The sequence below is a fragment of the Daphnia magna genome, linkage group LG4, assembly GCF_020631705.1.
Source record: "Daphnia magna isolate NIES linkage group LG4, ASM2063170v1.1, whole genome shotgun sequence".
NCBI classification, from domain to species: domain Eukaryota; kingdom Metazoa; phylum Arthropoda; class Branchiopoda; order Diplostraca; family Daphniidae; genus Daphnia; species Daphnia magna.
In genome coordinates, this window is record NC_059185.1 from 9396141 (window position 1) to 9420720 (window position 24580).

The 24580-nt window shown below is 42.3% G+C and overlaps 2 protein-coding genes across 2 annotated transcripts; both read left to right on the plus strand.

Moving 5' to 3' along the window:
- Nucleotides 1-435: 435 nt before the first annotated feature.
- On the plus strand, nucleotides 436-2028 carry LOC123471060. The gene is made up of 4 exons (XM_045171926.1): nucleotides 436-560; nucleotides 632-864; nucleotides 923-1500; nucleotides 1571-2028. The coding sequence occupies exons 3-4, from the start codon at nucleotides 1129-1131 to the stop codon at nucleotides 1793-1795; spliced, it is 597 nt and encodes a 198-aa protein (XP_045027861.1). The 5' UTR covers nucleotides 436-560; nucleotides 632-864; nucleotides 923-1128; the 3' UTR covers nucleotides 1796-2028.
- Nucleotides 2029-17658: 15630 nt separating this feature from the next.
- Nucleotides 17659-18931, plus strand: LOC123471396. The gene is made up of 2 exons (XM_045172630.1): nucleotides 17659-17714; nucleotides 18433-18931. The coding sequence occupies exons 1-2, from the start codon at nucleotides 17659-17661 to the stop codon at nucleotides 18929-18931; spliced, it is 555 nt and encodes a 184-aa protein (XP_045028565.1).
- The last annotated feature ends 5649 nt before the right edge of the window (nucleotides 18932-24580 follow it).

The window sequence follows — 24580 nt, forward strand, 5'->3', positions numbered from 1 at the left end:
TGGTCTATAAATTGGAGGTCTACGGACTGTCGTCTGCTCCAGATTTTGTCTGCTATTTTTTGAAACTAAAATCCGGGCATCCGGTAGAGGCACTGACTGTCCGCATCAGTCATAACAATTCATTGTTAGGACATGGTTAGGACCTGGTGCATCATTTGGAAAAGTAAGTTTTTGGTTTTTAATTATTTTCTGACAAGTCTACAAGTTAACTTTGTTGTGTGAAATGTGTTAACATGTTTATTATGGACTTTCAGGACCAGCACAATGCCAAATCGTTGCTTTGTGTCCAATTGCAAGACTGGTTATCCAAGCAACAAACCAGCTTCTACACTATCATTGTTCGCACCACCCAAGGATAAAGCTCTCTTCAAACAATGGGAGCAATACATTCCTCGTAAGGATATAAAGCTAAAACCATCATCAAGGAGTGTGTTCCAGACATTTTGAAGAAGATGACGTCATTAAAGGACGCATGATAAAAGGGAAGGATGGAAAAGAAATCTTCCATGCGTGGAAGAACGTGACCCTTAAAGAAGGAGCAATTCCAAGAATTTTTCAAGGTAAATATAACCATATATTTATACTCAAATAATAAAACCTTTTTACAGCTTCTTTTATCAATGTAACATAGATTGCCCGAGTCATCTGACAAAGCCAAAACCAGCAGCCAAAAGAAAATTACCAAAAGATAGAGAGACTGCTGACGTTAGGAAGCATAAGAAGGCTAAGCACCTGGATGAGCCTCAAGAAGACATTGATGATGTTTTCCAGAATTGTGAAGGGATGCCATGGTTGTCTTTTAATCCGAAAGACTGTCCATTACCTCCAACTTGGTTTTGGATTAATTCCAAAGATGAGTCTGCGGTAATATATATTATTATGAATGGTTTTATGTTTGGCTAATGAATTATTATCATTACAGGTCCCACTTTGTGTTCAGTTTGAACTCTCCCGGGAGAAACAACTGAATCAAAGTCGGTCCACTTGAAAGACGGGCAGGTTTTTTTGTCCTACAATTCCAAAGTACTTTATACTACGTTTCTAAATCAAGAACAAAATGACGAAACACTGTGCCAGCAGTTAGCAAGGATTATCAAGAATTTCGACGAGGCGCACAAATGCCACGGCATGAGAGAAGGGCGGTTTGCCAACATTAAGTTTTGCACTGGAGCTGTCCTTCAAGATGACACTTGGAGATCAACCAACTGCAAAACCTTTTTCGACGTAAATAATAAGAATTTCTATAACCCAAGCTCTCATTCCCTACCTGAGGACGTCTTGAAATGGGTACAAAAAACCATAGAGGACCGGTGGAAACACCGGAAACCACTAGGACCACTAGGAACACCGGTGTGTTCCGAGTGCTGCACGATAAGGCGAGCTCTGGTGAAAAAAGTGACTCAGCCGAATCCTATTTCAGAAAAAGAAAAACTGGCAAAGTTGAGAGCTGATTATCGATTGGCACAGCAAAAACTAGTTCGTAACAAGGAAACCGTGACTGTAAGTTTTGTTTCGTATTTTGTTTACAAATGATTTTAAATTTTTTAATATTTCGAATTGATCCCTGTAGAAAATGGAAAAGGAAATTGGTACTATGGAGTCACAGGAGCACATTTTGAGAATGGAAAAGCAGAAGATAGAAGCCGATTTAATTGCAAAGGAAGATATTATCAATCTTCAAGAGGCGGAGCTATTCAAACTCCGTTATGGTTTTGCCCAACAAGCCAATGAAGTGAAAAAAAGTGAAGAGAAGTTTAAAAAGGTTCTTGATAACCTAAATCAGAAGGTATATTGATATGTGCGCTTGCGTATGTTGGATGTGATAGCATCTAGTAGTTGTTAGCTAGTTTTGCGTAGAAGTATTCTTCTCAATAACTTTTCAACATGGTCTCTGAACTGTTTATAGGCGATGAGTTCATGACGCTATTTTTCATATAAGCATATTTTTTTTTGTATTGACAAGAATTGTTTGTTTTGACAAGAATTATTTTTCCCACCAAATTTTTTACAAGGTATTTTTCTAACCAATTTTTCAATGTGGTCTGTAAACAGTTCATTGGCCATGGTTTAATCATGTTCTATAAACTGTGGTTTAATGACGCGGTTTCCTTTCTTGTATTAATATGCATATTCATTAAACAAAATGAAATGAAAAAAAAATTAATTTGACATGACATTGTATAAATGGCTAATCTATAACTCATGTTATGTTTCAATATTATTAAGGAACGGCTTGTAGTGAGAATGTTCATCATCGACAAGTCAAACTGTGGAGAAGGAAAAGGTATGCGCTATGATGCAGAGTGGTTGATGGAGTGCCTCCTAATGAAAATTAAGAGTACTCGGGCATACAAACATCTACGTACAAACTGTTTGTTACCTCTTCCCTGCCCGGATACCATCCGCCGACTTCTTAGTTCAATGCCCTGTAATTTTGGATTCAATGAGGAGGCTCTGCTTTCAATCAAACGTCAACTAGAGGGCTTAGATTTGAATTTGAGACGAGGATCATTGGTTTGGGACGAGATGTCGTTGACCAAACATGTTAAATATGATGCTCAAAAAATGCATTTTGAGGGATTCATTGACTACGGTCCGGAAGGAATTGAAGATCGGAATGTGGACTTTACTGAGCAAATGGCGGACCATGCTCTTGTATTTATCTTTCGACCTTATCGATCGTCGTGGATCCAGCCGATCGCTGTGTTTGCCATAAAAGGGGCCGCGCCTGGTCATGTTATTTCACGACTGGCCACGAAAGCAATTGTTGCGCTGGAAGCAGTTTCCGCTCGAGTGACGTCGGTCACGTGTGACGGAGCTCAAACGAACAAAACGGCCTGGGCGGATTTCGGAATAAGAGGATCGCCCGACGAGGACGGAAACATTTCATGTTCGATAGAGCATCCCACGTCAACGGAACTAGGTGAGAAGATATGGTTTCTCCAGGACGTTCCGCATCTATTCAAGTGTGTGAGAAATTTTATCTTCACCCGTCAAAGAATGGTGCGACCTCGAAGAAAGAAAACAGTAAAAGCGAAAGGTGCTGAAAGCGCCATAGATCTAGCGCAAGAATTCCCATCTGCGGCCGAATCACATTTTTATAATGACAAGATTCAGGTACAAACATGTGTACGTACATCAATATATTTTAACAATGAATGTATTTTACAGTTTAAAGGGAAAGAAGTCCGCCATTCAGATTTTGTCCGTCTTTTCAATTATGACAAACCGGAACAAGGCGGTATGGGCGTAGCGTTCCGTCTAACTGATGAGCACATCCATCCAAACAGCTTTTCTAAAATGAATGTTCGGCTAATGGCAGAGGTACATATTATTATATTAAACATATTTTTGCTCTAATCACATATATCTAAATATACTAGATATTTTCGCATTCAGTTGCAAAAGCTTTTGAATTTTACCGTCTGAAAAATCCTGCTACAATGGAAGCTTTCAAACATACCGAGGCAACTCAACAAATGTGCCAGGTTCTTAACGATGCCTTTGACGTTTTAAACGGAAGACAATACAGGGACAGAATAACCCTAGGCAACTGGGAAAAAGACAAGAAACATCTGGTTGATCTCCTTGATGCCATCAATGAAACTGAAGAACATTCACGGGCGTCTAAGTTCAACGGGCTTCCTTTCATTTCGAATACGAGTTTGAAAGCGATGAGAATAACACTTACCAGTGCAATAGAGCTAATTGAATATCTACTGATGAAATGCAATTATGACTTCGTCCTCAGTGGCAAATTCAATCAAGATTGCCTTGAAGTAGGTCTCCTTTCTCTCACCACTACCTTTTCTCATAAATATTATAGCAACTAAAGTGTTTTCTATTTACAGCGATTTTTCGGCATTGTTAGGTCATGTGGAGGTGGCCTGGATGCCCCCACGGCTAGTACTTTCATGCGGATTTATCGCATGCTTTCGATGTACGTACCTGTTAGGAATGCACTTCGTATTGATGGCAACATCGATGACCAAGAGAGGATGCATATCCTAACAAGTTACAAAGATTGCATGTTGAAGAGTTTTAAAGAGAACGTTGACAGATCCGCGAAAATGAGGAACAACCTAAAGGACCATATACTGACAGGGCTCATTTTTGCGACTAGAAGCGAAATGGTTTCTCTGGGAGATGATCTGGATCTGGTACAATCTAATGCAACATACTATAACTGTGGGTACCTTATTTTTTCCAGAAAAGAAGAAATCAATTGTGACAAGTGCCTCGCTTCGCTTACGTCCGAAAAAAGTGAGCTACCCAGTGAATTTTACGCGGCACACATAACCACACTTAAGAGCAAAGGATTCCTCCGTTTCGCTTCACTCGGCTTTTATTACATCATCGCCAAGGTGGAGAGTATTCTTCAAAAGCATCTAAAATCAGAGGAAGCCTACATTAGAGATTCCTTTGAGCTTGTTATCAAGAAAATTGTTGGTGACGGCCTTAGTCTTCTTCCCATATGCTGCAAGGAGCATCGAGCTGAAGTTATATCTTTTCTTATCTATGAATACGTTGCATTCCGCTATCACATCGAATCCAAGCGCTTCAAGAATGAGGCTCAGCAAAAATTGAAAGAAAAGCAACAAAAACACCGCAAAATGTCAAAATTGGTTGTGTAAAATGTTTATTAATGTGCAATATCAGTGTATCGATTTACACAGTGTAAGATATCCAGATGTAATACAAAAATTAAGTTGAAACCAAAATGTTTAAGCAAAATTTCTTATTTTCCGCGGGCTTACCAATGTAATTTGATGACTGATGCGGACAGTCAGCGCCTCTAGTGGATGCCCGGATTTTTGCTTCAAAAATTAGCAGACGAATCGTCAAAATCGGGTCTAGCAGACGACAGTCCGTAGACCTCCAGTTTATAGACCATGGAAGAAAGATTCAAGATAGCCCGCGTGAAGAAACTATGTTTTAACTGCCTCAGTTCTTCGCATTCGTCAAGCAATGATGGTCCCTCCAAGAAACGTTGCCATACTTGCCAACGTGACCACCATACAAGCCTTCACTTTGAAGATGCAAAAGCACCAATCTCAAGACCAAGTACAGAAACGACCGCAACGGTTACGTCTGTTTCGGCAGCAACGCTAACAGTCGCTACGCCTCATTGATCTGGTCCTTCAAACTCTTTCGTATTTTTTGAAACAGCGAGAGCCATGGTTCAATCCCAAGGCGTGAAGACAAAAGGAAATGTGCTCATCGATAAAGGAGCCCAACGTTTGTTCATCACATTCAAACTAGCTAAGCTACTAAATCTTAGACCCATTTTGCGCGAAAATCTCATCTTGGCCGGATTTTCGTTGGAAAATTCATCAGCAGAATACTACGATGTAGGGTACGTTAACAAGACCTGTCTTCTAGATTGCTCCGGATCATCTTTTCTAATTCAAGCCATTATGGTTTAACACATTGTCGATCCTTTGGCGGATCCACATCGTGCTATGCTGCCATTTCTTCCACACCTCAAGGGGTTGAGATTAGCCCATCCTGTTTCTGAGAGGTCTCTTTTCGATATCGACATTCTTATCGGGGCGGATTTCTACTGGAATATTGTTGGGAACCAAGTTATTCAAGGACAAGGTCCATCAGCTGTCAACTCTAGGATAGGACTTCTAGTTTCTGGCAGACTAAATGGTGTACCCGAGTTAACACGTCAACCGACTCTAAGTTTCCATGTTTCTGTACAGGAGAAATTCGATGTAACGCGCTTCTGGTAGCTTGAAACCCTCGGAATTTAACCCGAAACGGAGTCAACGCAGACAACCGAATCATATCTGAAGAATTCCATAGCATTCTACAACGGAAAATACGTGGCAAGACTTCCCTGACGTGATAGCCACCGACAACTATCATCCAACTTGCTGACTTGTCAGAAAAGGACACGGGGGACCATCAACCGTATGACTTCAAAGGATCCAAACAGTCTCAAGCTCTAGTATCATGCAGGACCAACTCACAAGAAAGTTTATTGAAAAGGTTCCGTTCAACGAACTGAAGAATCCAAGTCACTACATACCGCACATCGCAGTCTTCAGAGATTCCACCACAACTCCAATCAGAATCGTTTATGATTGCTAGTGTAAGACTCCCACCGGGGTAAGTCTGAACGACTGTTTGGAGATTGGGCCGCCATTGCAAAACGACATGTTGGTGATACTTCTCCGCTTTAGAATCCACACTATTGGCCTTACCGCTGATATTGAGAAAGCCTTTCACCAGATCAGTGTGCACGAAAAGGATCGGGACTATGTTCGATTCCTCTGGTTAAAGGATCCATCTGACCGGAAATCCTATCCCTAAAGTTAAGGGTGATTCCGTTTGGATTTTATCTTGCTGTCCGTAATTAAAAAGTACCTCCAATCAACTTTATCCCCAGTAGCTGCTGACATAAATAGAAACATATATGTCGACAACCTTGTCACCGGGTGTGACAAACCTACGGAAGCAATGGATTACTATAAAGAAGCCAACTGTCTGCTGAACAACGCCGGCCTTAGACTTCAAGCTTGGGGTTCTAACAAAATCCAGTTGACCAAGAAAGCCGAAAACGAAGGAGTTGACGACAATTCCCCGCTGACAAAAGTACTAGGGCTTAGTTGGAAGCCAGCAACGGATTCTCTCCAGGTACCAAGTACAAGACTAAATGTTTATTGCCACTCCAAATCCACGAATCGAGACATACTACGCGGTATATCCGGTGTATATGACCCTCTTGGTTTCATCATGCCACTTACAATTCCAGCAAGAATTTTAATTCAAGACATTTGGAAGCTTAAATTAGACTGGGATGATCTCTTACCATTAGATCTCATCGAGAGATGGAGCGGTATTACGAAAGCAATCAAAGGTGCAAGCGTTTCCTTCCCTCATTGTTATTTTTAAAGAAGAAAGAAAGCTGACCTGCATGTTTTCGCAGATGCAAGCCAATCCGCTTACGGTGCTGTGGCCTATCTGTGTGATTGAAGCTATACATCATTCGTACTCGTGAGAGCTCGGTTAGCCCCCCTCAAAACCGAAAAGAGGCTATTGACTCTCCCTCAGACTGAGTTTATGGCTGCTGTGATCGGAACCCACTTAGCATCATCTATCCTATCCGCCTTTCAACCACTTGATCCAATACCGAGTTGTCATCTTTGGTGAGACAGCCAGATCGTGCTCTATTGGATAAAGAAGACTAGCAAAATCAAATGCCAATTTGTCAACAATCGTATCGACACCATTCGTAACTTCAACAGTCACTCGAACGCAGTATGGAATTACTGCCCTACAACCTCCAACCCGGCAGACCTGTTATCCCGGGGATCTACTCTCCGACAATTTTCATCGTCTGAAATTTGGCTCAATGGGCCACAATGGCTTCCAAAGAAGAACGAGTGGCCATTATGGGAGTGTATCTCTGAAACAGCTGCGACCTACCATCTTACAGCCATTACAAATGTTGTGGTGAATTCCAATGCATCTCTAATCGTCACAGGAGGAATTGAAAAAATTCTAGAGATCTCACGGTATAAATTTTCTCTCCCTGATTAGGACAACTGCCATCATTCTGCGACTTGCTCCAAACATCAAACTACGTGACAAATCTAGGGCCAGATGGATAGTGGGACACATTACTGTGACAGAACTCAAGAAAGCTGAACATTTATGGATTTTATCTGCTCAAAAGCAACATTTTTCCAGCGAGTTTGGACTATTTCACAAACCCAAACACAAGGCGCCCACCTCTTGTCTCGCAGCTAGATCTTTTCATCGGAGATGATGAATTAATACGCTGTGATGGCCGCCTGACAAATTCTCAATTAAGAGAAGAAACAAAGCATCCAATACTCCTGCTGAATAAATCTCCCCTTTCAAGACTTATCATAACTGCACATCACGGCTTAGCACTACACGGTGGAATCAAATTGACCGTTTCTTCTATACGTCATCGTTTCTGGATCCCACAAATCAGACAAATTGTTTAAAAAATGTTTAAAAGACTGCGTAACGTGTTGTCGTGTACGGGGGGCAGCTTACGCGAAACCCAATCACGCGCCACTTCCAGTGTCCAGATCCACCTATTCCTTTCCATTTACCGTCACACTTGTAGACTTTACGGGATCGTTCAATCTACGTGGTCATAAAGAAGCGACAAAGATTGACAGAAAAGCCGACATCTTACTCTTCACATGTGCCAGTTCCCGTGCCATTCATCTCGAAGTGGTGGAAGATTTAACTACAATTTCGTTTCTCGAAGCATTCCGCTGTTTTGTATCCCACCACTCGCGCCCCGCGGTAATCATTTCCGACAATGCAAAAACATTCGAAAAAGCAGCTAAGACCTTCCAGAAGGTTTTCCGCGATCCGCTAGTCCTGTGACAGCTCTCCGACCAACAAGTCGAGTGGCGTTTCATCCCGAAACGCGCTCCTTGGTACGGAGGTTTCTAGGAGAAACTTGTGGGAATAACAAAGGAATCTCTAGCTAAAATTCTTGGACGCAGCAAACCTACTTTCAATGCTTACCAAGCACTAGTTGCAGATGCCGAGGTCGTAATGAATGAATGCCCGCTCCAAGAGCCCTCTAGCCACGTCGGAGATCAGGAATCTCTCTGTCCAGCCCATTTGATGTATGGTAGACGTCTCAATACATTACCCTACAATGAAGAATTGACGGAGGAAATTTTAGATTTGTCTTACGCGGAAAGACCGAATGAGTTGAAAAAGGCTCTCGTCAGACATCAAACACTCTTAAAACAATTTGAGAAACGATTCATTAATTCGTATCTTCCAGCTCTCAGAGAGTATCATCAGGCTACCAAGAAAGGTCAAACTACCGTTATTAAAGAGAAAGATGTAGTCCTAGTACACGACGAGAAGCCAAGAAAAGAATGGAAGCTAGCGGTGGTCGAGAATCTTATCTGAAGTTACGATGGAGAGATTCGTGTCGCAAACATTCGGACGACAAAAGGAAAAACCAATCGTCCCATTTCAAAACTGCACCCAATCTAGGCCTCCGAGCCTACTGAACTAAAAGATCCTACTTCTTTCACTGATCCAGTGCCAACCATGCGCAGGCCAACCAGAAAGTGTGCAGTCTAAGCTAAAAAAGCGGCGAAGAAAATCTACGAACAAGAAGAAGAAGCTAGTTTCCTGTCCGCCGGATAATGTCGAAAATTATCAACCACCAGTCAAACGTTGCTATTTTTTTTCCCTTTGTTCTCATCCCCTAATTTGTAACGATAGAAAGAGCCTTAGGCCCATTCATCAACGTCCGTTTTTCTAACTATTGGAGCGTGGTGACTTGTTCGTCACTCGTTCGTCTCCCTTTGTTCAGTGTGGTCGTGACCACAGCTCTTGTCATCAGAAAGCACTTTTCAACTTTGAATACACAAAGTAGGAAAATCCATGCCCATCAAAGTGCGGTCTTAATTCTTCCACCAAATTCCGACAAAAATTGGAAAGTTTCATTGTAGAAAGTTACTTTATTCTTATATTGCGCGTCGTGGCAGAACCAGGGCAGTGTCTCATGCAAGTAATTAATATGGGAAAGGGAAGTGATTTATCAGTGATAGAGAAAAGGACAATTGTAACCATGCGAGAGGGTGGTTGTTCTTATCGAGTAATTTCAATATACTTCAACCTACGCCTACGCCAAAACATTGTTTACAGTAAAAAATGATTTAGATAGTTTTCAGAAAGAAAAAAAAGTTGTTCCTGGTCGTCAAACAAAGTGAAAGAAAGAACTTAAACTGTCCCAAAAACTGCTCGATATTTGTATTTGTTATAAAAAAGAAGTCGATGTTTTTTTCTTTGCCTGTTTTGACTGAAGAAATAAATCTCGTGGTCGATGTACCTGTCTCTTTATCAACAGTTAGAAGATGTCTAGTGACTTACGGAATGAATGGCCGAGTGGCATACAAGAAACCGTCGCTTTGTAAAGCGAACATTCAGAAACGTTTAAAATTTGCAAGAGAACACGTTATTTGGACGACTCGAAAATGGGATAAAGTTTTATTTACTGAACAATCAAAAATGAAAATTTTTGCAACACACAGGCGAACTTCTGTTCGACGAGCAGCAAGTGAACGCTATAATAACGAGCGTCTTGTTTCAACAGTCACGTTGGGTGGAGGGTCTGTAATGGGAGCCATTTCTTCAAAGGGAGTACTCCCGTCGCACCGAATTGATGGCAAAATGAAGAAGGAAACTTACCACCAAATTCTTATTTGCAAAGTATATTTTAGTATTTTACTTGTTATGATAGAGTTGTTTAATATCCGAATTCTTAGGCATTTCCTGGAGGTCAGCTTGCTTGGGGAAGGGTTTATTTTTCAGGAGGACAATGATCCCAACTTTCGTCCAATCTTTGTCGCTCTTATTTAGATGGAAAAGAGAAATTGGGTATTGATATATATTTTTTTTGTATTTTTTTATTGCTATACTAATTGCGTTCTCTTAAAAATTGGTGTTCTTAAAAGAATGGTATGGCCACCACAAAGCCCAGATTTAAATCCTATAGAGCAAGTTTGGGATTTCGTGAAATCAAGATTAGAAGAATCAAATAAAGTAACGAAGAAAACTATATGGGCCGAACTGGAGAAGGCGTGGCGTCAAGTGACACCTGAGATTGTCAAAAAATATATAAATACTATGAAAGATCGTTGCCAGGCCGTAATTTTAGCCAAAGAGTGGCCACACCAGATATTGATCTTAGCTATGTTTTTTTATAAACTAAGTGTTAAACCCAGAATAAATGGAATATTGATTTTCGTTAACTGATTGTCGTTTTTCATTCAAAATCCCACCATTGAATTCTTTGCTTTTTTTTCAGAACGTTGCGCGCATGCCAGCTCCCCTAGTGACTGGAGGAGAAGTTAGGATTTTGGCTCCAAATTTTTTAAGGAAGTAAACTTCAATGAATAGGAAAGGGAGCTGAATTTTTTTTTCAAACAAATTTATTTGCGGTTATATTCATTAAATGACGCAACATCTTTTGGTATAAAAAAATGTTTCAGCGCTAATCTAAGTATTAATTTTCTATTTTTGAAATCTATGAACGAAGGTGTAGGAATGTCGGGGTAAGCCCTACAAAAATGTGAAGCACGCATATTTCGAACATCATTTTCTCTCCTAATCGGGAAAAAGAGAAGGAAAAATCTATCTTTAGCCATTAAAAAATTATTCCAGTTTTTGTGAGACACGTAGTGCCATAATAAAGGACGCAAAACGAAGGGAGTCTTCTTAATCGGTTGGTGGGTACTGTATTACTATCAAAATTTTACTTTTCTTCCAAGACTTTACTTTTTACTATTTTCAATGTTGTATCGCTACTGAATAAGTATAACAGATTAACTTCTAATAAAATCTACTATTTCATAATTTTTAAAAATAAATGTTTGGTACTTCTATCGTAAAACCACGATATAATAGGAAATGTACACTCTCGGCTATCCCCAAGACCGGCGGGTGTTCAGTATAGGGTCCCAAGATTCCCCGCCATGTTCGCTAGTATAGGAGGCCCCTCGCCTCTGGTGGTATAGTAAAAATTGGGATTTTTCGTTCGTTATCTATAAAATTACCAATCAATGTGTCCAGAAATTGATTTCATTTAAGCTTAATTTAATTCCCGATCCTTAAATACCTAATTCATCTAGATTAGGCAATTATTTATATGTTAAATTTGTGATTGAAATTCAAAATTTAAAAAAATTTGCACCTGTCGCAACATTGCCTATTTCATTATATTAAACACGTTTGTCTTCTCTCTAGTGCAGAATTCATTAGAAATAGAATTCGTCAATATTTATTAAATATATCCATTTTTAACAAAGGTGTAAAAGTTGCTGCACTTACTAGGGGCCTCCTATACTAGCGAACCTGGCGGGGAATCTTGGGACCCTTTACTTAACACCCGCCGTTTCTTCCAAGAGACTGGGATAGCGCGAGAGTGTACATTTTCTATATTCTTAAACATTGAAGTATGAGAAGTTATTCTATTTATGGCTCAATTAGAGAGGCAACTAATGAAATACTAATTTTTTCTAGAGATAGCTAAAGGGTCCTGCTCATCTCTTGCTAAAGAAATGCTCTTCGCTTCTCCATCAAGCCGAATTCCGTGTTTTTGGATTGCATCCCATCCAAGGATACAGCATTATGAAACACCGTCTTTAACAATAAATTCTTATCTTAAAACCGACTCGGTATCGCAATGTCACTCTTCCCAGCGTATGTAACTTTTTCTCCCCTACATCGTATAAACCAAAATCAAACTGACTGCAGATCACTTGACCTCTAGGGGGCAACTTATTAAATGATCTCTTGTGTATAATACTTTTAGACGCGCCTGTACCAAATAATGCTTGTAAAGGGATTAGGAAAATCTTAAATGGAATTCTTGGAGTCGATTCACTTGTAATGGTTGTTAATTTTGCGACGTGTCGGGATTTTAAAGGAGGCTCGATATCAACTGACCCGAAGCTACAGTTGATCTCTAGTGGTTTCCCTGGCGTTGAGGGGGACCTGGAATGTTAGGTCTATTTGGTTCTCCTATCTTAGGACAATCGTTTGATTGAGGAATAGAGACTTTTGGGCTAGTTGTCAAAAGGACTCCAGGTTTCCGGACACTTGGACTTTTGTCCCTCGCAACTTGAACGAGTGGTTCGCGACAGTATGACATCTGTCTAGTGTAAGCTATTAATATTTTAACTTCCTTTTTCATTGTCTTTTCTAGTGAAGTATATTTTCAGTAGCACACAAAATTGGGGAACAACTCTAGAAGGAACTGAATTGTGAACGGAGTTTAGTCTTTTTTCTATAGAACAAAAAGTTTTTATACGAGGTTCGTGAAGGTCGAACTACCAGAAAATCAAGTTGAAACGTTTGAAGAGTAAATCCGTCTGTAAGACGTCTAAGAAAGAAATTACATAGAAAAGAGGGGCGTATAAAAAATTAATGTTACGTAAGAATAAAGGTTAGGGGAAAAATAAGGAAAAGAATAAAGAATAAACTGTTTTGCTTCTTTACATAGCTATCCGGTTCCAAAAGATTGCGTCTCGCAATCAATCAAGGTCAAATTTGGAACGGAATAGAAAGTAAGTCAAAACAAAACAAAGAAAACAACAATAATTAATTCAAAAAAAAAACAGCTGCTTCTCGATGCGCTTGTCTTAGTGCGTCCCGATGGAATTTGTTCCGTGGAGGCTCTCCTTGTAGAAAAGGGGCTGATGGGGCAAAAAATTCCAGGGCCAGTTGTTGATTAGAGGTTGGTAAGTTTACAATAGTAATGGGCGGGGATGGATTTGAGGGATTTAATAACGTAGGATGGCCTTCTTCTATACCATTATCAGATGTTTTGGTGAAGCAAGTAAAAGGGTTACAAGTACTTAGAAAAGAACAGCAAGGTATGTATCTTGCAATAAGGGAACCTACTCTTTAAAAATGAAAGAAAATGAATCCGATAAATCCCATCCCTAGAAGACTACAAATGCTACTTGACTAGCTAAGAATCTTAGACGACAGGAAAACGTTCTTTTCTTTTTGGAGTGAGGAAAGAAGAGTGCTCATGTGAAAAGGATTTCCAAGGTCGATGCTATGTTCTGCTTTAGCAGCAGCAATTATATCGGCGATTGCAGCTGTAGGGCTCATCGGGTGGGGGGTTAGTGCAGGGTGTAAACTTAGTGCGAGTAACTGTGTTCGGCTGTTGATGTTGACGAAATTTTTATGCCAGTAACAGGGGTTGTAAGGCGTCAGTTCCCATCCTTTAGTGTCTAAAGTGTAGTCGCTGAGTTTGGGTTGAGGACCACAGCTTATGATTTCAGTGGTGATTGTTGAATTTTTGGGGGAGCATTGATAGACGCTGATCGATTCCCCAGTGACTATCAATTTGCTACATGTGGATAAATTTAGGTAACTGGCAGCAAGCCATCCACTGTGTTGTGCGGTGGCGATAGCAGTTTTGTGTGCCAGCACCCGATTTTCACATTGTAGAGCTCGAATTTCTCGAGCCACTCCATTTATTCCATCGGCAGTTTGGTCTCGTGCGTCTCGAGAATGTGCCGCTCCGCTGATTTCAGCCCGGAGAATGTCAGCAATATTTTCGATGTCTTCTTCCAGGGGTTTACTCGGATGAGCATTGGTGTCAGTTAAAGAATGTAAACGTAAGATAACTTTTTCCATTTCGATTACTTGTTTGTAGCTTTTTTCTGATGACTTAGGGTGGTTAGTTGTATTGTACACAAAGTCAAGTTGTTGTTCGACGTCACGAATTCTTTCTATTTCACTTTTGTTAGTCAGGTAACGTTGAGCAATACATGTTTCCACAAGCATTAGTATGCACTGCTGAGCTTCTCTTAATGATTCCTTCCAGACAATGGTTCCTAGGTTGTGAGAAACGGATCCGTTGATCCCTCCCGGTATATCACCAATGGGTGAGCTTATCGTACAGTTAGCGCACTCAGTTTCTAAAGTAACTTCTTCTAATCGACATTTGATCAGCTGATCAGCTGTGACTTGAGGCCAGCTACTCTGCACGTTTGGAATACGTTCGAACGACCACTTATTGTTTCCCAAGTAGTCCATGCTTTTGCCATGGCACAATCGGGAATCTCGCATTTTTTCACATTCATGTGCATTTAATTCTATTGGCACTCTTGATTGAATTGGAGTTTGCCAACCCCAGAGGTCAGTATAGATGTGTTTCTTTTCCAGCCACATGGTACACGAACGGCCAACAAAACGGTTGATTTGGGGAAGAGTAGAAAGACATCATAATATACTAGAATACCGGGAAGGGGGCTTATTTGATTATCACAGTCATCGCTAGTGAATTTTTGGAATTCTTTTGGTTGAGAAGCCGTACAATTGCAAATAGTGATGTTAAGAGCATGGAGGCCACTGAAAAATGGTATGATGAGGAGAGGTAGAAGACATAATCTATGAGAAAAATAATTTCAAAATCTATTTTAGGGATCCATTTTATGAATAATTAAGATTACTAATACAAAGTTTTTTATTTTTATTTTATTTTATATTATTTTTTTTTATTATTATTTTTTTTTTACTGACTGCTTTAAGTGATATTGTTCAACGATTACTAAAAGTTAAAGAAATCCGTTAATACGCAGTAATTAGAATTTAAACATGGCTTAAAGATAGTTTAAGTGATTCGAACGTGATTAAAAAAAATAATAAATAACAGCAATACAATATCAGAATTTGACAACTGGTTTTAAAAGATTCCGATGACGTAAACCGAGGCGACGCTCTGGTTGTATGGGTAAGGTTGACGTCTCTGTAATCGGGTTGGAAGGTAACGAAATTGTTGGTGAGCTAATCATTAAACTTGGATTAGGAGGAGTTGTGGGTGGAGGTGTCATAAAATTTTTAGTAGGAGTTTCTTTTTCACAAGGAATTTGTTCAAACTCTGATTGAAGGTTTGTTTCTAGGGGTGGAGGGAAAGTTTTGAGTTCATCTGCGGTTTCTTGTACGAATTTTTCAGCCTGTTTCTCAACTCTTACATCTAAAAAGTCTGGTTCGTCTTTCCAGATCATTGACTCAAATAGGGGTTTTAGTCGATTCACAAGTAAAAGTTGAGTTTGTTTTCCTACGTCTTGTTGTATTTCCACTGTACTATTGTTGCTTACTTTCAAAATTTACTTCAAAAGATTGATTTTGACAAGCTGAAAGGCTTCGTGTAGTCTGAGGGAGTAACTATTACTGGGGGAAGAGGACAGAGGAATTGATCAATCGGCATGACTGGATCACGACCGTGATTTAGAAAATATGGAGTCTTAAGTGTTGATGAGTCGACAGAATTATTATAAGCGAAAACAACAGGGCCTAAAATATCCCCCCCGCTCGAATCCATTCTCCCAATATTTCCTTATCATTTCAACAACAGTTTTGTTTAATTGCTCTGTTTGCCCATTAGTCTGAGGGTGATACGCAGTTGTTTTCAACCGTTTAATGTTTAAAAATTTACAAAGCGCAGAAAATAATTCAGAATTAAAATTACTGCTTCGATCTGTAATTATTGCTTTCGGGGGACCATGATGTAAAATAATTCGTTCTACTAAGGCTTTACTAGTATTGAGGTCGGTACAGTTGGTAAGAGGAATGACTTCTATCCATTTAGAAAAGTAATCCATGATTACTAATATATTGTAACGAGCGATCCGAGAGTAACTGTTTATTTTAGATTTTGATCCACACGGGCAACTACACAAGGCACAGCACTCAAAGGATAACACGAAAAGAGGAAAACTGCTTCACTAAAGAAGGAAAGAAACAAGTTAAACAAAACTCTAACACGACTAACACACAACTGCTTTGACTACTAAATGATTGACCGACTCCCCACTCTAGTCTCTGCTCAAGTTTTTTAATGGTTTGCATCTTCCATCAATCCAACGCTAAAGCGATTGGAAGATGCAAGATGACCATTTCCGATGGATGGCGAGACTCTCCGTTACATCAATAACGGAGGGTGAGAACGAACGTTGAAGCTCTCTCTCACGCTTCCTTCGTATTTCTTGGGCTTAACAAGAAACCGTTCGTTACATCCCCCCCCCCTCCTCAGCCGGCGACTTGTCCCGATCACATTTTTTTTTTTTTTTGGGAGCAAAAACTAGACGAAACTAACACAACATGAAACCAAATAACATAACATGAATGTAATATTTTTAACACACTAGCTTTCGCAAAGAAAAACTACAAAGATAAGGAAACAAAATCAAAAGATTTTTGAAAACACACACACTACCGGACACAGCTACCTATAAGGGGGAAAACAAAATGAAGGAAGGATAGGCAAGTAGTTTTGGGGGGAGGGTCGAATTACATTCGCCCCTCCAGTCACGTTATGCCAGCTGAAAACTAAAGATGCTGCGAAGCCAAGCAATGAGCCGACTATCGCGATAATTAGTTCATAGGGATAACGGAGCCCGACGGTGCCGTCGACCTCCATAGCCACTCTTGCTTTTTCCTCTTCTTTGATGACGCGTAAATGTACACCCATGAGTGATATGCGGCCCTGAAATTTAGCGTGATGCGACAGTAAGGGCTTGCTGGCAGTCGCAACCTTTTTCTTTAAAGAAGATGAAGTTTCTTCTTCAGCCGGCTCGGGCAGAAGTTGTGCAGAAGTTGAACCAGATTTTCCAACTGAGTCACAGAGGGTAGAGTGCTGTTGCGGAGCGGATGCTTGATGCCTTTCCTAATGCTAGCTTGAAAAATCCAATCGTCGGTGTGTGCCGAACATGACATAGGCACTTCGAAAACTACAAACGCCTCCTTTTTTACCACAGTATTCGTTCTCCCGCGCTCGTGAGGACAGGTGAACGTGATCGTGGTCTTTTGTGTTGTGGAATACCCCCACCTTTGGTGACCTAGATGCACAGTTCGCTGGCCTCTCCATAGTTACAGCCTAGTTTTGCATTGAGCGCGGCTCCGTACCTCGTCTTTTAGAAACAGGGCCATGGCACAACTCAGCTCTCTGTGTTTTCGATAAACTGCTCGGCAGATTGGGCAGATGGATGTAGTGGAAGTCACACAGCGGGAAGAATCTGACACCGTCAGTTCCACAAAAGCTTGACTATCACTGGCCCCGGCGAAAAACGGAGGAAAGGGCTCGAACTGAGCACCTAGCGTGGCATTGCCGATAGGATGCGGCAAGCTAATAACTTCGTACAGTGTAAATCTAAATGGAAACTCGAACACGGGTAAGTGTTAAAAAAATGCGTAGGTAGTCACTTACGGTCGCTACTACCACCTTCGCTTCCATGTAAAGCTTCCAGGTATGTCCGTTCTGGATGCATGGGCTAAGCGACCAGCCTGGAGGTAGAACCGCCTTGATTTCCTTCAGCATTGCTTCCACTTGCAATGTAGGAAAAAGAGTAACAGGAAGCCGCCCCATGGACATATTAGCGATGCCAACCGAAATATTGTTCAGGGCTTCATCAAGCCAGGCGAGGGCGGGCTCCACCTGCCGAAAAGCATCCTCCACTGTCGTAATTGCTATCCAATGTGTCTCCATTTCTCGTGCGACTCCTTCAATTTTTTTGGTCTGGTTTCCAGGTTACTCTCTCGATTTGCGCGAAAGCAGTCTGTAGCTCACCCAAAGCATCAGCCACTGCTTTCGTTTCCAACAATGTCTCATTGCTGAGACAATAAAAAATTTATGTTTTTTTTTTTTTTTTTTTTTTTTTTTTTTTTTTTTTTTTTTTTTTTTTTTTTTTTTTTTTTTTTTCTTTGCCCCCCAAAAAAAATTTTTTTTTTTTTTTTTTTCTTTTTTTTTTTTTTTTTTTTTTTTTTTTTTTTTTTTTTTTTTTTTTTTTTTTTTTTTTTTTATAATTTTTTTTTTAAACCCCGGTTTTCTTTTTTTTTTTTGGGGTTTCCCTTTTATATTTTTTTGTAGCGTTAGCTTGAATTTCTCTCTAGGGCCGTCATAGCGATTACTGAAGAGCTTTTACGTGGTTTCGTGATTCAGGCTGAATCGTTGTTGAATGGACGTCCACTGACCTATGTCAGTGTAGACCCTCGAGATCCCGAACCAGTTACCCCTAATCATTTTTTGATAGTTCAGAGCTCACCTAACACCGAAGACGACATCATCGAGGACAATAAATTGCATTGTCGAAAATATTGGGAAGCTATGCAAGTCATGATGACACATTTTTGGCGCCGATGGCTTCAAGAGTATCTTCCCACACTCACTGACCGTCGAATATGGCTTTTCGATAAGAAGAATTTGGCTATGGACGATACCGTGCTTGTGGTGGCCCCGAATTCTCCTAGAGAACATTGGCCTATTGTTCGAGTAACTCGGATCATCACCAGTCCAGATGGAATCGTCAGGTCGGTGTTCGTCAAGACATCTACTGGAGAATACCACCGCCTGGTGTCCAAATTATGCCTATTAGAATCTGAATGTATCTGATGTTACTGAGGTATAATTGTGTCTCTCTTTAATCAGTAACAGGCCCCGCTGTTAACGACAGAAGTCGTTAGGAGTTAATGTAAATTTAATTTTCGTTTTGTATGTCTGTGTGTATGTGCGTGTGTGTGTAAGATCATGTCATTGCCGAGGGGCAGACAAGTCTGAACTTGTCTGACCTTGGCTAAACTAATACCGTTTGGTTTTGCTATAGATTACCCTCCCTTACACTTCCGCCACCCCATTTACACCTAAAGCTAATTGTTCGCGTTAGCGACCTTCTTTTGTTTTACCCCTTTTTCTGCATATCCGCCGTAGTTGAAGACGGAGGTAGATGCGGCAACGAGGTCACTTTGATTCGTTTTCGTCGTGGCTGCAGTCGCAACCTGTCGCTCCAATTTTCGATGTTGTAAACTCGTTCGTGTTTAATACAATCGCAGCGTGGCCCTTTTGGCCACTGAGTTAACCACATTCCGTTTCACTTATTTCGGTGGTTAACACATAGTTTCAACTTTCACTTCAAGCCTCTCGCGTAAGGTCTTCATCATGGTTTTCATGTGGTTCAACGTAAGTTCGGTGGCCACCACCCATTCGTAATCAGAGAAAGCCACTTCACTCTCTGATTTAAAAATCATCCCTTGATAAGCCACCACTTTCTTGGCTGACGTGAGGTCCAACTCCCCAATCACTGTTAGAAACATGAATAGAGCAAAGGTCAGCGAGAATTTTTTTCTTGCCGCTCGGATCCTAGCTGAACGTCGAGGTCCTTTACCCCCCTCATCAACAAGCGGCACAGCCGGGCGCGGGATAGTCATCTCGGCCTTTTGGCGGTGGCTCCTGTTCCCGGTTATCAGCGTGAGACTGCGTTGAGGGATCTCCAGATGACTCTTCTGGCTGGCCGCCAGTAGTCGTAGGGACTGGCGCTGGAAGACTTGGGCTTACACAATCAACGAACGGCTTAATCCGCTCCACATGTACGATTTCAGATTTTGGAGACCGCCCTCGTCGAAGCTCATAATTGCTGGGGGTGGTTTGGCGTACAACGGCGTACGGCCCAAACCAGCGATGTAGGAGCTTTTCCGTTTTCCCTACCTTCCGAACCGGTTTGTAAATTGATACTTTTTCGCCCGGCAGGTAAGTCGGGGCCTCACGGCACCCGTCTTCGTACCGAATCTTTTGCTTTTCGTGCACAGCGACGCTTAGCCTCTGCACCTCGTGGCGCGCTCGTTGTAGCCTTTCCAAGGCCCACTCAGCAGGGTCTTGGTCATGAATGGGGACAAGATTCGGATCTGAATTTAAAGCTCCGTCGACGGGGAGAATGGTCTCTCTCTCATACACAAGATAAAAAGGAGTTCTCCCCGTGCTCTCCTGTCGACTGGTATTGTATTCGAATGTCACGAAAGGTAAGGATTCATCCCAGTTTCGATGGTCCGCACTAACGTACATGGATAACATGTCGGCCAGAGTATGGTTTAATCGTTCGACCAAACCATTGGCCTGCAGACGGTATGCAGTGGTCGGTGTATGGTTAGTTTCCATCGCCTGCAACACTTTTTGCGTCACTTCCGCCATGAAACAGCACCCTTCGTCGGTTGTCAATTGGTGAGGGGCACTGTGGTGCAACCGCACACACTTCACTAAAAAGTCAGCTACCTCGGTGGCCCCCGCTCTAGGCAGAGCCTTTGTCTCTGCCCACTTCGTGACATAGTCAATGGCAACAACAATGTTAGTATTACCACCTTTTGACAAAGGGCAGGGACCTAAAACGTCCATTCTCAATCTTCGAAGGGACTCTCACTCCGCTCAATTTCCAAAAACCCAGCTAAACGATGGTACACCGACTTGCGCGATTGACACTCGCGACACTTCCGCAAAAAATCACGGATATCTTCTCCCATTCCGGGCCAATAATACCGGGACTGTATCTTGTGTAGGGTTTGTGTGAGTCCCAAGTGTCCAGCAGTAATGTCGTGATGACAAGCGCGCATAAACTCTTCTCTGAAGGACTGGGGTACACACAGTCGTAAGAGGAGGCCATCCTCCATTACTTTTGCAAAACACAGAAGTCCATCCCTAAGACGCTTTTGGAGGTAAGGTTTTCCCTTTTCCAATTCAGCAAATAGAGCAAGTGACTGACGCGTACCCCCATTGTTTTACGAACGCACCTTGGTGTTTTAAGATTAGCTTTTGCGGCTGGAAGCCATGTTTGTTTCGAGATAAACATGGCCGCCAGCCGCAATTTCTCTCTTAAAATCGTAACGTGCGTTCGTAAAACAGTTGGGGATACACGTCAGTCACTTGCTCTATACCAGCTTCCACTCGGTCTTCTGGGAACACTGTAAAGCACTTTTGCTTTACAGGTCGATGATCAGGGCAGCAAACATACACTGCAATTCCTCGTCTAGTTCCTGTGGTGCGTCGGTTAGGTAACGAGAGAGAGCGTCCGCGTCTGAGTGTAATCTCCCGTTCCGGTGCGCGATACGTAGTAAGAATTCTTGAATATGGGGACTCCAACGAGCTAGGCGCCCTGCTAAGTCCTTTTTTGTTAACAACCAACAAAGGGCGTTGTGGTCGGTTACCACTAGAGTTTCCATGCCCCAGATGTAGCTGCGAAACTTTTTCACTGCCCATACCAAGGCCAAACACTCCTTTTCCGTAATCGAATAGTTACTTTCACTTTTGGACAGCAGTCCAGCAGCAGTGTAACTTTCGTTGTAACTCAGGAGACGCTACTGACACCACCGCACAGGTGTCGATCACAGCTCGGATGTTCATCCCTTGACAGGTCACTACCTCCGTAATTAAGCGCGAACAGTCTATAAGAAGAGACGCGGATTCTTCGGTTTTGTCTTCATCCGTGGAGACCATGCCGACGTTCATTTGGTCATTTTCTCGGGTCTCACGACTACTTCCTTACCCGTCGTTCCCTTTTCTCCCGCCCCTCATCTCCTCGCCACCCATCTCTTCTATCGTCTTTCCGGTCATCCCTTCCACTCCCTTTCCTGCCTTCCTGCGGATCATTTCTTTCCCAATCCGGCTTTTGGTGCACCTGCTCTTCTTTCTTGTCATTAACTTTTTCCGCCTCACAATAGCGAGCAATATGGCCAGCTTTCCCACACCTATGACAAATGGGTTTCCCATCCGCCGTTCGCAATGCAAACGAGGGTGAGTTTTGCGGCGACCTCGCTCCATCTCGTTAACCGGACAACCCGGAAAATTTAGACGCTCGCTTCAGCTCAGCGAGTTTAGCGTTTAATTCGAGAACTAATTCTCGTAGTTCATCTTTCGTGTCTTGCCTATGCGGTGTACCATCCTTCGCGGCGCCCAAGATGCTGAGGGCCCAGTCTGGTCGAATAGCTAATTCCGCGGCCTCAGTATGTAGCTTTAGCGCTGCTAGAAACTTGGCGGACGTTTTTGGACTAACAATCCAGATTTTCTCCAATAAGGTGGGTTTTAATCCTCATAAAAGATAATCCACCTTCACCTCCTCGATCATACCAGGATCTACTTTCCGACATAAGTTACGATGACGCCGTAAACGTATTCTATCCCCTACTCCTCTATCCCCTGCTATCTCTGTCGCAGCCTAGCCTCTTGATAGCGACTATAATGTTGCGCCTGAGATTCCGTGAGGAATCTTGCTCGCAACCCTGGCACCGCCGGGACAGCTGCTATTCCCGTTGCTGCTGCTACGGCTGGCGTGTCCTCCCAATCGGCGACTGCTCCCAAGCAGAGAAACCATTTTCGTGCGGCACCATCCAAATGCATCCCAAAATTTTCCGCTTTTTCGTTGGCCCCCCATCGGTTGTACTGATCGGTACTCTCGTAACGCTCCAATCAATCGGCCGCATCCTCCTCCTTTTTCCCGTAAAAAATTGGAGGAGTTCGATACTTTAGCTATGGCGCTGGTGCCCGCTGGGCCATTGCTAACGGTGGCAGAGGGGAAGGGACACTGCTACTAGAAAATTCCCTGCTTGACTCGTCGTTACTAGAAGTCTCTACGGGAGAATATTCTGATGAATCACTCGAACCTCTCCAACACTGGGAGCTTGAACCTAAATCTTCGCTGGTCTCTTCTTCTGAGGGTCTCGATTCCGCCAAAATCTCGCGCAAATCAAGTTCCACTGCAGGGATTCAGCGACTGTTCTATCTATTGCACTCTCAACGAATTCGCCTCTACTGGCCGAGTTACTGTCTAGAGAAAGTGGGTACGTCAACGCTCGTTCTCTCCCAGCTACTTCCTCACAGGTGCTCCCCGACTCCACTACCGATTGCTCTCCTATTCCAATATCCTGTATTTTCTGCGGAGCTCGCAACCGTTGGTAGTTACACACCTCCTGGGTATTTGCACCTGCGCCTACAACCGGGTTAAAGGATTTGGCTCCCCGACTCAAAGCTGAAGGACCGGTCGCGGATGAGGTCTGAGTCCCAGCGTCTACAAAAACTCCCGTCGGAACCTTCGGCCTTACCCCCAAAACCCTCAATTGATCTTCACCTTCCCTAAATCTCCTTTCGGGTGACGCTTAAATCCCCTTTATCCTTTTACTTTGCCTAAGTTGACCAAAATTCATCTGTCCCCATAACCGAAATTTTACGACTCACCGGTCTCAAGGTTCTCCCCGTACACCTATTTTTAACCTAATCAGAGAAAGATCTTTCCGGTGGTGAAAGCAGACAGAGGGGCAAGACGTTTAGCCGGGACTGTGGTCCTATGCCCAAACAATTTAAGTTAACCGTACCAGCTGGTCACACCTCCCAAGGACCTCTCAACAGAACCCGCCTCCTAGCTCCTTACTCCACTTTTCACCTTCACGGGAACAACCGGTTTGTCTTACCTTGCTCTAGCAGGCAGGTGTACCCTGCATCTCTACCATGTAACGAGCGATCCGGGAGTAACTGTTTATTTTAGATTTGATCCACACGGGCAACTACACAAGGCACAGCACTCAAAGTATAACACGAAAAGAGGAAAACTGCTTACACTAAGGAAGGAAACGAACAAGTTAAACAAAACGCTAACACGACTCACCCACAACTGCTAAGACTACTAACTGATCGACCGACTCCCCCCACTCTAGTCTCTGTCCGGGTTTTTTAATAGCTCGCATCTTCCATCAATCCAACGCTAAAGCGGTTCGAAGATGCAAGATGACCATTTCCGACGGATGGCGAGTCTCTCCGTTACATCAATAACGGAGGGTGAGAACGAACGTTGAATGGATCTGTATATTGTAGGTTTAGTCTTGGCTCTAGAAAGCCGTTTACAATACTTATGTAGTAGAATATTTCAATAGTTTGGACACACAAATATAAGATGACTTAGTTAGTTGTGGACAAGAAGAAGAAGAACGAAAAGAAAATATCGACACAGACAAAGTAAGTAGGACAACTTGACAACGTATTGACGACTGTCAAACGTCGGTTGCTAAGAGGCCTCAAGCGGCCTTGGTAATGTCTGTGTCTTCTGCTTCTCAGAAAGCGCTAAGCCAATACGCAGTAGGCTTCGTTATAATAGGCCAATAGTATTGGTCCCTTGGACGAAAAAATGTTCACCTAGCTGCCTTGTCCTGACAATGGGGAATCATGGTATTCTTGTAAAAGTAGCTTTCTAAGAGAAAGCGGAACAACAACTTGACACTGTTCAAAGTTTCT

Bases quoted from the DNA above. Each gene is read 5' to 3' on its own strand.
- LOC123471060 (XM_045171926.1), top strand. From the start codon at position 1,129: ATGAGAGAAGGGCGGTTTGCCAACATTAAGTTTTGCACTGGAGCTGTC. The intron at 1,501-1,570 runs GTAAGTTTTGTT...TGATCCCTGTAG, and splicing joins GTAACAAGGAAACCGTGACT to AAAATGGAAAAGGAAATTGG.
- LOC123471396 (XM_045172630.1), top strand. From the start codon at position 17,659: ATGCGGCAAGCTAATAACTTCGTACAGTGTAAATCTAAATGGAAACTC. The intron at 17,715-18,432 runs GTAAGTGTTAAA...ATTTCTCTCTAG, and splicing joins AAATGGAAACTCGAACACGG to GGCCGTCATAGCGATTACTG.